This window comes from Moschus berezovskii, chromosome 1 (genome assembly GCF_049115385.1).
Source record: "Moschus berezovskii isolate FMDL1 chromosome 1, NW_MosBer_1.0, whole genome shotgun sequence".
NCBI classification, from domain to species: Eukaryota; Metazoa; Chordata; class Mammalia; order Artiodactyla; family Moschidae; genus Moschus; species Moschus berezovskii.
Genome location: NC_142460.1, coordinates 110,488,796 through 110,502,943, shown reverse-complemented (window position 1 = coordinate 110,502,943; position 14,148 = coordinate 110,488,796). Strand labels below are relative to the sequence as shown.

Genomic DNA, 14,148 nt, shown 5'->3' with positions numbered 1-14,148 from the left:
ACCACAGTTCAAAAGCATTAATTCTTCACCTCAACATGATAAAAAGCAAAACAGCACATTCTCTTGAGAGAGTAAAGATAAGAGCTTTAAAAATTATAAATTCTATGAAATATTTACCCTTCTGATGGTATATTTTAGTGAATAGGTGAGAATCCATGCCATCCTATCATAAGTCAAGAGGTGCTTAGGATCAAGTAAAAGGCCATGAGCAAGGAATAGAACTATCTGTGTTCCATAGGGACGAAATTGTATATTCAACACCAGTTTACACAGAATGGATATTAGACAGAAGTGCACCCTGCAAAGAGAGGAGGGAAATGTGCCTGAAAATTTGACATACGACATCCCCATAATTAGGACCTCAAACTTAGGAATATTTATTGGATATTTGCTGAAGCTGCCTGTGTACCACAGATTCAGAAATGATTCTGTGATTGACAAAGTTTAGTCACTACTCACCAAAAGTGAATTGTTGCACAGCTAAGGGCATCTTTATGCAGAAATGGAGGGAAGAATATTCCCCCAAACAGCTTGCACGGAGCATCAAGAAGAAAAACCTGGAAAATGAACCTAATTCTTTCCATTGCTGAGAAAGAGGACCAGGTGAAGGGCAAGATCAGATTTGATATCTGACTTTCTCAAGGCCTAATTGGACACATCATGGACCTGAATGCTCCCCAGTTCAATCTACTGTGGTTACTGACTAATCCTGAGGCTCTACACGGCTCCTATTTCATTAGTGGATTTCCTGGGTCTTTTAAGCTTCCCCTCTACTCCACATCAAGCAGAAATGCCATAACAAATGTGAAAGCTCTGAGAAACACAGAAAAGGAAAACTTTTATTGAGAGACCTGTGTCTCAGTACTGCAGAAAACCATATCACATAGCAGACTGTGAATATTGTTTTCCTCTCCTCTACAAAACATTTCAAACAGTCCCACCTGCCAAAATCAAGCAGATACTACAAGTACAAACTTAAACTCTAAACTAGATTTTGTGAGATTCACTTTTTTAAAAGTCTCAAATGGGAATGAAAATAACATCCTAGTTTACTCTCTCATCTCCTCTGTCCATCACGAGGGTTCAAAGAACTCAAAAGTTCAGAATATCCCCGTGGGCCAGAGTGCTCCAAGACAGAGAGTTGGGTATATCTCTACATCCTTTTAACGTAGGGATTATGTCCCCTTCTCCAGCACAGAACACAAAGCCTGGCACACCATGTATGCTTAATAAACAGGTATACAACACTCATTGTCTGAGGACATTGAAGAAGTTCTATCTGACTTCGGAACCAAGAATATTTATGTTTCACATGAGCAATGCTTTTCTTTATATCTCATAGGCATTGTGAACTAGTATGCCCTAGATACCACAGAGTTCTGAGAGCAAATTTGTGGCCCACCTCTGTGAAGTGTAGCGTCTCCCTTAGTGGCTCAGAGGGTAAAGAATCTACCTGTAATACAGGAGACCCAGGTTCAATCCCTGGGTCATGAAGATCCCTTGGAGAAAGGAATGGCTACCCACTCCAGTATTCTTGCCTGGAGAATTTGATGGACAGAGGAGCTTGGTGGGCTACAGTCCATGGGGTCAAAAAGAGTCAGACACAACTGAATGACTTTCACTTTCACGTCTCTTTCTGTGAAGTGTAGAGTTTTTACTGAGAGCCTTTTAAGCCTCATTGCTGTCCCATTTCATTCCTCCCACCTTTGTCCTATTTCTCTCTAATGATCCATTTCAAATTGTTTATGTTTTTCGTGCCTATGCCCAGCACGCAACCTGGTACTTTAGAGGTACTCAAAAACTATTCATTAGATTTCATTAAACTTAACTCCTCTCCGAAATAAGACACTGCCTTTTTAATAAAAGAACAAGTGGAGAACGAAACCCTTTCCCTTAGGTGATCTTGAGAATTGACAGCTCCCTTCCTACTGTCATAAGGAAAAGGAGATTATCCTGACCAGTGAGGTTATCCAGCCAAACATCCCCCTCCTACTGCCCACACTCATCCCCATGGCTTTTATTTTTGGGTTGAAGGTCTGTCACTTTTTGCTTCACAATTTCCTAGTGAAGCATGTCTAAACAAACACCCAACAGGTACTCTCTCAAAACTTCTGTCCATCATAAGAATAAAAATAACTCTATTCTTGTGAAAGATTCTGGAAGGGAGGCTAAGAAACAAAAAATTTCAGTTCTTTTCCAAAGAACTAGAGAGGAGATGCGGTTGCTGGATCTTTGTTGGAAGGAAAAGGACGGTCAGAAGAAGGTGACAGGACCCAGGTTTCCTCAGCTGGAAGATGAAAGGTCATGCCGTGGGGCCATCGCTGTATTTTCAGTACTAAAGAGAATTTAAGAAATTGGGGAAAGCACAAAAGAATTCAGGATTGAGAAGAAAGATGTGAGTCTAAATGTTCCCCTGAATGGCTGCCGCAGAGCTTTGCTAGGTTTCTATAGTCATAGTGTTAGTTGCTCAGTTGTCTCCAACTGTTTGCAATCCATGGACTGTAGCCCAACAGGCTCCTCTTTCCATCGAATTCTCCAGGCAAGAATACTGGAGTGGGTATCTGTTCCCTTCTCCAGGGGACCTTTCCATCCCAGGTATCAAACCCAGGGCTCCTGGCATTGCATGAAGCTTCTTTGCCATGTGAGCCACCAGGGAAGTCCCTCTATAGTCATATGTTAGGCACAAAAGAAGGGCCTATAGCCATGTTAAAGGAAAAAAGGAAAAAAAAAGAAAGAAAGAAATATATATATATATAAACAAATTTTAAATGGTATGCAAGTGTCTTCAGTTCAGTTCAGTCACTCAGTCATGTCCGACTCTATGCGACCCCATGGATTGAAGCATGCTAGGCCTCCCTGTCCATCACAACTCCCAGAGTTTACTCAACTTGTGCCCATTGAGTCGGTGATGCCATCCACCATCTCATCCTCTGTCATTCCCTTTTCCTCCCACCTTCAATCTTTCCTAGCATCAGGGTCTTTTCAAATGAGTCAGTTCTTTACATCAGGTGGCCAAAGTGTTGGAGTTTCAGCTTCAGCAGCAGTACTTCCAATGAATATTCAGGACTGATTTCCTTTAGAATGGACTGGTTGGACCTCCTTGCAGTTCAAAAGACTCTCAAGAGTCTTCTCCAACACCACAGTTCAAAAGCATCAATTCTTCGGTGCTCAGCTTTCTTTATAGTCCAATTCTCACATCCATACATGACTACTGGAAAAACCATAATTTTGACTAGACGGACCTTTGTTGGCAAAGAAATGTCTTTGCTTTTTAATATGCTGTCTAGGTTGGTCATAACTTTTCTTCCAAGGAGCAAGCATCTTTTAGTTTCATGGCTGCAGTCATTCATACATCTGCAGTGATTTTGGAGCCCAAAAAATTAATTTCTGTCACTATTTCCACTGTTTCCCCATCTATTTGCCATGAAGTGATGGGACCAGATACCATGATCTTAGTTTTCTGAATGTTGAATTTTAAGGCAACATTTTCACTCTCCTCTTTCACTTTCATCAAGAGGCTCTTTAGTTCTTCTTCGCTTTCTGCCATAAGGGTGCTGTCATCTGCATATCTGAGGTTATTGATATTTCTCCAGAAATCTTGACTCCAGCTTGTTCTTCTTCCAGCCCAGCGTTCCTCATGATGTACTCTGCATATAAGTTAAATAAGCAGAGTGACAATATACAGCCTTGATGTACTCCTTTCCCTATTTGGAACCAGTCTGCTGTTCCATGTCCAGTTCTAACTGTTGCTTCCTGACCTGCATACAGATTTCACTAGAGGCAGGTCAGGTGGTCTGGTATTCCCATCTCTTGAAGAATTTTCCAGTTTGCTGTGATCCACACAGTCAAAGGCTTTGGCATAGTCAGTAAAGCAGAAATAGATGTTTTACTGGAACTCTTTTGCTTTTTCAATGATCCAACGATAACAGCAATTTGATCTCTGGCTCCTCTGCCTTTTCTAAATCCAGCTTGAACATCGGGAAGTTCACAGTTCATGTACTGTTGAAGCCTGGCTTGGAGAATTTTGAGTATTACTTTACCAGCATGTGAGATGAGTGCAATTGTGCAATAGTTTGAGCATTCTTTGCCATTGTCTTTCTTTGGGATTGGAATGAAAACTGACCTTTTCCAGTCCTGTGGCCAATGCTGAGTTTTCCAAATTTGCTGGCATATTGAGTGTAGCACTTTCACAGCATCATCTTTTAGGATTTGAAATAGCTCAACTGGAATTCCATCACCTCCACTAGCTTTGTTCGTAGTGATGCTTCCTAAGGCCCACTTGACTTCACATTCCAAGATGTGTGGCTCTAGGTGAGTGATCACACCATCGTGATTATCTGGGTCATGAAGATTTTTTTTTTTTTATAATTCTGTGTATTCTGCAAGTGTCTTATATATAAAATTATTATTCCTATGTTCCTTTGTGTTATATATCATGCACTCTAAAATAAAATTTTTCCTAGACCATACTTTCCATCAGAAAAGAATGATTTAAGAACTCCAGGATTTTATCTTTTCAATCTACATTACATGTTTCCAACTAAGCGTAGATCACTTACTCAAATTTTCATTTGTTGAAATGCATTCTACATACTCTAATCACATAAATGATGAAATCATAAGATCACTAAATCCTTACCCCAAATTCATACCAGTCTTAGAAACAAACATATGGCTATACTTTGAAGCAGAAATCTAGAATCCTAATGTAGGGTTTAGCATAATGTCAGATCTCTTTGGACACAAAAACAAGGAACACATGACAAGAGTTATCAAACAAGTCTGTTCCTGTAAAAACCATATCAGTTCAGTTTAGTTCAGTCGCTCAGTCGTGTCCAACTCTTTGCAATCCAATGAATCACAGCACATCCATCACCAACTCCCGGAGTTCACTCAAACTCATGTCCATCGAGTCGGTGATGCCATCCAACCATCTCATTCTCTGTCGTCCCCTTCTCCTCCTGCCTCCAATCCCTCCCAGCATCAGAGTCTTTTCCAGCGAGTCAACTCTTCGCATGAGGTGGCCATCCTTAAAGTTTTTGTACTTTAGTATGGAGCATGTAATTAAAGATTTTATAGATCATACAGACAAATGGGACATTTCAATAAAAAATTTATTAGTAAAAACTTATTAAGGCTTTACGCATATTCATAATTTAACCCTCACACACCCCTGCCAGGAAGACTCTTGGCATCAATATATACAGTAATTATATATAACATTAATTAATTATATATAGCATTAATTAATAGCTTAATATATATATTATATATATTATATAACCACATTATATAGATAAAGAAGTTAATTCAGGAGAATCAACAAGCCAAGTAACTTGGTTATAGAAAAACAGTAACACAGTAACCAGATCTCCTGATGACATGTCAGGGGCTTATTATACTACCTCATACATTCACAAGCACAAAAGTTCTCACCAATAATAAAAGCAACTGAATGATTGACATATGGTAGAATTTTCAGGGATAATATTAGTCTAGTGGGAGACAGTTTATGTGTGTTGAAAGGTGGAGGGTGGGTGGCATGGTTAGAAAAAGCTAAAAGCACAAGAGCAGAGGAATCTTTTCTCCACTAGTAATGTGGAGCTGCATTTCTAAGTGCCACTGGCCATGAGGACCCACATCCAACCACATGGGACACGCCTCATCTGGCTAGTTCAAACACGTGCATTTGAGACCTTGATAGCTTCAAACTTTAATAAAGCAACTTCTGTATTACAGCCTTGCTAAATGGTCTCAAAAGTAATTTATATCTCATTGTATCTGGAAGAATCTTTTGTAGTGACAAAATTATTGTCATTAACTGATAAACATTTATCCAAAAATTTTTTAAGTCAAATCAATTCACAAGAGCATAAGAAATGAAAAAACTTTATTTTTAATGAAATGCCATTTTTATTGAGATCATTTCAATAACTTAGTACTGTTAGCCACTAAAACTACTACTATAAACTCTCTTGGTGCCAAAATATAAAGAAGCCTGATGCATTTATATTCTAAAGTGGCTCATTTTTAATTCAACCACAAAAATCTTTAAATTTTTTTAATGCTTTCCGAATCAAAGCATTAAAAAAAATTATAGACATGATCTGGGCAGCTCTGAAAAAGGAAAAATATAAAGGTATCCCCTTATTATTTTAAACCCTTTTGATCCAGAAAGCATCCAACTGGTAGAAAATTTGTTTCATAGCAGTCATAGGCCAATTTTCATACTAAGTTATAACTTGCTGAGAAATTCTGCTTTCTCAGGGACACTTTCAGACCCTTAATGTTGTGCTAGTACCAGGTATCTGCAGTACTCACATTTATGAGTGTACTCACATTTATTCTTAGCTGATTAAATCTGAAAGTATCAACCAGCCCTTGTATGAGAACATTAAGCCTTGTTTACAATAAATATCAGTATGCGCATCCTCCTTTCTAAACTAATTTCTTAATTAACATCAGAATCTTCCTGATGTTTATAGACAAATAATCCAATCATTATTGCACAGAAAAAAAAAAAAATTTGAGGTGCCAGAATACCCACTAAATCAGGGGAAAGAGTCATTCAAACATACTCCATTAGCAAAACGCATTCCATTTCTTTTATATTTCCTTTCTGTGAAATATACAAGTCTAAATTGGTATCTGGAATTCTGGAATCCTGCCCCAAAACTTCCATCAGTGTCCCTCGAAGTTCACCAACAGCTCACCTCATCTGTGTCTCTTTATACAGTCCTATGAGTTGTGTACAGGACTGTACAATCCTAGGAGTGCCACACTGTAAAAGTCATGGTTGTCAACATTTAAATCACATCTTATAAACTGGTAATATCAGTAAGATATATGGGTTTTTTTCATGAAGTCAGTGTAGTATGACAATTTTTCAACAGAGAATAACAGTGTTTTAATGACGCAGCATAGTTTTCTAATTCACATTAAAATACCAGATTATCAGCAATCTTGTCACTAACCATCTTAATTCAGATAAATCAATCAAATTTCTGGGAAGGATTGGGGGCAGGAGAAGAAGGGGATGACAGAGAATGAGATGGTTGGATGGCATCACCAACTCAATGGACATGAGTTTGAGTGAACTCCGGGAGTTGGTGATGGACAGGGAGGCCTGGCGTGCTGTGATTCATGGGGTCTTGAAGAGTCGGACACGACTGAGCGACTGAACTGAACTGAATCATTTGATAATGTATATAACAAGGAATAGGAATTTTTTTCCTATTGGGAGGCAATAAAAACCCTTTTTTAACATAAAGAGGGTAAAGACTTAACCAAGGCCCATGTATCTCCCAGAAAAGTGACTTAAATCACTTTTTTCCTAACTTTTAAAAAAAATAGATTCATTGTTATATCAGTTTTTTCACTGCTTATTTACAGACCAAGGAAGAGGGTCACAGAGATCTCATCTCCTCAGAGACTGCTTTTTTTTAAATTGGAGTATAGTTGATTTACACTGTTGTATTGCTTTATGTTGTACGGTAAAGTGAATGAGTTATACATGTATCTACTCTTTTTTAAGGTTCTTTCCCCATATACATCCTTATAGAGTATTGAGTAGAGTTCCTGCGCTATATAGTAGGTCCTTATAAGTTATCTGTTTTCTATATAGTAGTGTATATATTTCAGTCCCAGTCTCCCAATTTATTTCCCTCATTCTTCCTCCCTGGTAATCATAAGATGGTTTCCTACATCTGTAACTCTACTTCTGTTTTATAAATCAGTTCATTTATACCATCTTTTAGATTCCACATATAAGCAATATCATACAATATTTGTTCTTCTCTGTCTGACTTATTTCACTCAGTATGCTTTTTTAATTTAGGAAAATATATGCAAAAACATATCTATAAAAAAGAGAGGCATATAGAAGAGAGACAGCAAGAATGATAATAGGTGAAAAGATCAAAGAAAAGATATTTTAAATTCTCAGATGAGTGCTAGTTTAAGAGTAAATTGAACTAATTCTGTTTTATTTTCCCTTGCTTTATGGAAAAAGTTACTTTGTCAGTGCTAACTAGGCATGAACTATTTATCACAGCTCTTCAACTATTCAATATCCCTACACTTTCCAAGATTCATTTTTAGCAACTTATCAGGGGTATAGTTGTCTTCTTGGCCAAGGTAATTTGACTGAAAATAATCAAGCCAAGCCAAAAAAGACAAGAGTAAACTACCTTCCCTGAGAGAACTGACAGCTTTTGATATTACATGTAAGTTGTGGACAGATATGACGAAAGGTTGACACTCTATTCTGTGGAAAAGTATATTCAACGGAGAATAACACCATGCTTAGCTGTGGCAAAATGAATCCACTTGAGTTATCTGATTTTAATCAATATTTAAATTATATGAATGAGCTATCAAAGTACATCTTGGTCAAATACCTAAAAGCATTGTTTTAATCAATGTGTGAGTTCTTAGAGTTTCTGGAGGCACTAGTTTGAATATATATATTTTTTAAAATCATGCTTATTTCACAGATCATTAAGTTGGCCTCTACACTCCTCCTTGTACCAGATACACTCTCTCACACACACACACACAGACAAGGAGTATTTTCTGGTGACAGTTTATCTCATTTTCCACAGTGCTCCTATATACCTAAGTGTGGAAAAAATTTTGAAGAATCCATGTCCCTGGTGAATGTTGTCATGGAAAACTTCAGGAAGTACCAACACTTCTCCTGCTACTCTGACCCAGAAGGAAACCAGAAGAGTGTCATCCTAACCAAACTCTACAGTTCCAACGTGCTGTTCCATTCACTCTTTTGGCCAACGTGTATGATGGCTGGGGGTGTGGCAATTGTTGCCATGGTGAAACTCACACAGTATCTTTCCCTGCTCTGTGAAAGGATCCAACGGATCAACAGATAAAATCAAAGTGGATGAGATCATTTTCTTTAAAGCTCAAATACTGTTTTCTTTCATTCTTCACCAAAGAACCTTAAGTTTGTAATGTGTAGTCTGTTATGAGTTCTTTAATATATTCTTATACGTAGAGCAATAATGCAAAAGCTGTTCTATATGCAAACATGATGTCTTTATTATTCAGGAAAAGAAATAACTGTTTTTTGTTGGTTGGGTTTTTTCTTAATCTTGGTTCAATGCTGGAACTAGTACTTCCTTCTCTCCTTCTGCCAAAATCGGGCTCAGTTATTTATTTGCCAAGCTTCATGGAGGAATATAGGCAATATCAATGTGACAAGATCTGTATTCAGAATTGTCAGATCTCTTGATATTTCTGCAATATTTTTTGTCATTCATTGTTTACTAAAGCTGCAGCCAAAAATATTTTTTCTTTCCTTACTCTAAGCTGAGCCCTGTAGCAAGTGAAGGGACCAGATTTCCTAACTAAAGGATGTTGTGTGTTTTCCTTGTATTTCTACCATATCACTGTAAAGAAGAGGGGAATCCCAGCAGCTATTTTTCTTTTATTACTTTATACTCATAACTTTAGATTTTTTAACTGATTTCCAAAAAATAAGCTGTTTTCATTAACCAATCTATAATCTCTTCCTGTGATTTAAGAGAAAATGAACAGATCCCTTTTCCATGTAAGACCCTGCTACTGTGTGAGAAGCTAACATGTACCAGGAGTTTCATTACCTGTGAACTGACAATGTTGAATACAATCCAGGAAAGTCTATGTTACTTAGATATTTGTGTGAAAAATCTTTATTTCATTTCAATTGAACTGTTAAAATTAAGATCTTACTTGCTGGTCGAGACTGGTGGACTGATTTCAATGGATAAATCTATCATAGCAAATTAACATGTTGGAATATTGCTTTTCAGAATTCATATTTAAATGAATGAGTATGTAGTCTCTCTTTCTGACAAGTATACCCCATTGGGATTTTAAAATTATAGCAGAGAATATTTGTCTCATCTACATGCTTTACTTTTCTATTTACAATTCTCTTTTTTTGTTGTTAGGTTTTATACACAATTTTTTCCCTAACACACACTTGGACTGAATAACAGATTTAAAGGAAGCTTTTGTTCACATTGCCATTCACATTGTGTTTGGAATGGGGAGGGGGAAGGAAAATGAGGAACTGGTTTTAGACAAAAACATTCCATCTTTTATTTAACATCTCTATCAGAAGAACAAACACCTATCTTTCTCATCTATATTTAAGTACCTTTATATATATAAATACCTTTTATAATCAAGTTTTTCTAGGTATTGCAGAATTTTACAAATCATATGTGTGTAATGAATAGTGAAACTAACTTGATGAAATAGAAAGGATTCTGCAATATTGTAATTCTTAGTTTGATTTTCAAAAACAAATCCATAGGGTATAATCAGGACTTCAAATGTGTAACTAAAACTTTAAAAAAAAAAATCCATTACATTGGAAAGATTTCACTACCTCTTGCATTCTAAGTTGATAAGCCCAAGGTAGTCCAAAAACCTATGATTCACTATTCACTATTTTTAAAGTTATTTTGGCTTCCCTAATGACTCAGCAGTAAAGAATCTACCTGCAATGCAGAAGACCTGGGTTCAAACCCTGGGTTCGGAAGATCCCCTGGAGAAGGAATGGCAACCCACTCCAATATTCTTGCCTGGGAAATCCCATGGTCAGAGAAGTCTGGTGGGCTACATGTGATCCATGGGACCACAAAGAGTCAGACACGACTGAGCAATTGAGCAGAGATTATAAAGAACATTCCCTTTTTAACTCTCAAACACATACACATGATATTATAAATACTTGGAAAAAATGATGGAAAACTCAATTCTGAGTTCATCTTAAACTTAATTCTGAAGATAATAGAGAAATCTTTGTGACTACAGAGCTAAAGATTCATAACCTTTAATGTACCTTGGTCTCCCTTCAATTGATCCAAGAGTGAAACACGTGCAAGTAAAACTATTAGGTGAGTTAATTTTTCTTTCCCTCTGGGTTTTTTATTAAAAATTCCCAACTGATGTATCAGATAAGATTGTAGAAATCTCAAAATAATGACACCCAGAAGAAGTTAACTAGTGCCTTCCTGAATTCCAATAAAGAAACAACCTCTTGCTGCTAAGTCACTTCAGTCGTGTCCGACTCTGTGCGACCCCATAGATGGCAGCCGACCAGGCTCCGCCGTCCCTGGGATTCTCCAGGCAAGAACACTGGAGTGGGTTGCCATTTCCTTCTCCAATGTGTGAAAGTGAAGTCGCTCAGTCGTGTCCGACTAGTAGCGACCCCATGGACTGCAGCCTACCAGGCTCCTCTGTCCATGCGATTTTCTAGGCAAGAGTACTGGAGTGGCTTGCCATTTGCCTTCTCCGAAACAACCTCTTAGAGTAACTTAAATATATACAAAACTAAATACTCATTATTAAATGAGAAAGAACTGAGGCTAATAATGTTTTAAATGCTTTGCATGTGTTAAATAACTTAATCTTTATAACAATCCAACTAAGGGAACACTATTATTATCCCATCCTACAGATGAGAAGGTTGAAGCACAGAGATGTTTTAAGTAACTTCCCCAACAGATACTAGGATGAGAAATGAGAAAATACCGAGCTTGTAGCTTTCGCATTGTGGCAATCATTCCCGTGGCTTTGGAGGATAACACTCACGAGGTTTGGAAGGGAAGCAGGACTAAGCAGACAATTTTTAAGGTGAAACTATTCTGTCCTTTCACATTTGCAGCAACTGTAAGGAATTCTACAAAGTATACCATTGACTTCTCTCTTAAGAATGAATTTATAATCTACTGGAAGGGTCAAGATAATATATACAAAATAAAACAGAAAACAGGTCTTTAATCCACATCAGTGTGGATAATATTAATATCTTCAGAGGGCTGGTATGAAGCTTAACCAAGGAAGGTATAAATAAAATGCTTAGCACTGTATATAATATATAATAGATGCCTACCAAATGGCAATTATTACTATTAATAGTAAAATGAAGAAGTCATTTAATAGTGTAACCTGTAGTATATGGTCTCTTGAAGTTGTTGTTGTTGTTGTTCAGTTGCTAAGTCGTATCCAACTCTTTGCGACCCCATGAACTGCAGCACACCAGGCTTCTCTGTCCTTAACTACCTCCCTGAGTTTGCTCAAACTCATGTCCATTGAGTCAGTGATACCATTCAACCATCTCATCCTCTGTCGTCCCCTTCTCCTCTTGCCCTCAATCTTTCCCAGCATCAGAGTCTTTTCCAATGAATTGGCTCTTCGTATCAGATGACCAAAGTATTGGAGCTTCAGCTTCAGCACCAGTCCTTCCAATGAATATTCAGGATTGATTTCCTTTAGGATTGACTGGCGTTAGACTCGCTTAAAATGTCATTATGCCCAAAACTCACACTAATACATAATCCTTAGCAGGGATTCTCACCCTTAGCACGGATCATCCAGCAATAGGGACAGTTACTACTTGAATCCGACCAGAAATGAGATAGGTTATCAGCTAATAAGACAATGCCAAATGTTCTTCTGATAACTTTTTGAAATCCGCCTCCCTGTATCTACTCACTAAATCCACCAAAACCAGATCAACACTGCTATAACTAACTTATTATACTAGCATTATTTTATTTAAAAATGGAGGGAGGGTAGGAAAGAGCAACTTCCATTTGCTTAGAATATAAGATCATGGAAAATAATTCAGCCAGAATTATGACATAAATAAAAATTTATAAACATAGCATGCTGCTGCTGCTGCTGCTAAGTCACTTCAGTCGTGTCCGACTCTGTGTGACCCCATAGAAGGAAGCCCACCAGGCTCCCCCATCCCTGGGATTCTCCAGGCAAGAACACTGGAGTGGGTTGCCATTTCCTTCTCCTAAACATAGCATAAATGACATCAATTTTAAAAGGTTAATAATATAATCATTAGAATCTAAACAATCACAAATGACTTAAATTTATAAGCTAGCTAAACCCTTTAATATCCATGTGAATATTATTCTTACAGTACCTCTCAAGTATGATTCAGTTCAGTTCAGTTCAGTCACTCAGTCGTGTCCGACTCTTTGAGACCCCATGAATCACAGCATGCCAGGCCTCCCTGTCCATCACCAACTCCCGGAGTTCACTCAAACTCATGTCCATCGAGTTGGTGATGCCATCAAGCCATCTCATTCTCTGTTGTCCCTTTCTCCTCCCGCCCCCAATCCTTCCCAGCATCAGAGTCTTTTCCAATTAGTCAACTCATCGCATGAGGTGGCCAAAGTATTGGCGTTTCAGCTTTAGCATCAGTCCTTCCAATGAACACCCAGGATTGATCTCCTTTAGAATGGACTGGTTGGATCTCCTTGCAGTACAAGGGACTCTCAAGAGTCTTCTCCAGCAACACAGTTCAAAAGCATCAATTCTTTGGCAATCAACCTTCTTCACAGTCCAACTCTCACATCCATACATGACCACTGGAAAAACCATAGCCTTGACTAGACAGACCTTGGTTGGCAAAGTAATGTCTCTGTTTTTTAATATACTATCTAGGTTGGTCAGAACTTTCCTTAAGCCTTCTGAAAATTAGCACTATCTGAAATTTTACATTATGTCCTTATTCATCTGTGTAACAACCAAAATGTTGCTACAATTGCACCATGGGTTCATCTTGCTAGGGTGTCATTCTCCAGTGCAATGCCAAGGAATTGAAAGGAAATGTCAATCTCTGCATTTTTGATAATGACTTTATGAGCAAGTGTTTCATTTAGGTAGGAAGAGAAGTTGTTCTCTCAAACAATACAATCACTTAATTAGGGCTTCCAGACCTATCCTTTAGCCACGTTCTAAAACAAATTTAATCCCCAAACTCTTGCAAATTGTAATATGACATGTTTCCAACATAGTATGAGATAAGACCATAGAGGAAGTTTCAAGGTCCTCTGCACAATCCCACCAGCTATTAGCACAATTAGTAGTACCAGAAATTTTTGTAGGTAGAAGTCACAATGTCTCTTCATAAAAATCTCTCCCTCACACTACCTCTGTCTTTCACTATTTGGCTCCCTCTCTTTCTCTCTCCCCACTTCCCTCATTCTCTTAGCTCTATTTCTTCTCTTGTTTAATCTCTGTACACAGCAAAGATGACCCCCTGCAATTACATGTTCACACAATCCCTTGTGGTTATAATCAAAAGAGGAGAACCATGCTCAAATTTTGCTTCACAAT

General features: G+C 37.8%; 1 protein-coding gene across 2 annotated transcripts in view; it reads left to right on the top strand.

Annotated features, from left to right (window-relative positions):
• The window catches only part of KCNMB2 (potassium calcium-activated channel subfamily M regulatory beta subunit 2), a 318,093-nt gene extending 308,237 nt beyond the window's left edge, over positions 1–9,856 (top strand). For both annotated transcript variants that reach the window (XM_088838986.1, XM_088838990.1), the window contains exon 5: positions 8,604–9,856. In XM_088838986.1, coding sequence (XP_088695112.1) covers positions 8,604–8,888 — 285 coding nt within the window. In that variant the 3' untranslated portion in view covers positions 8,889–9,856. The remainder of the gene's footprint in view (positions 1–8,603) is intronic.
• Positions 9,857–14,148: the final 4,292 nt, after the last annotated feature.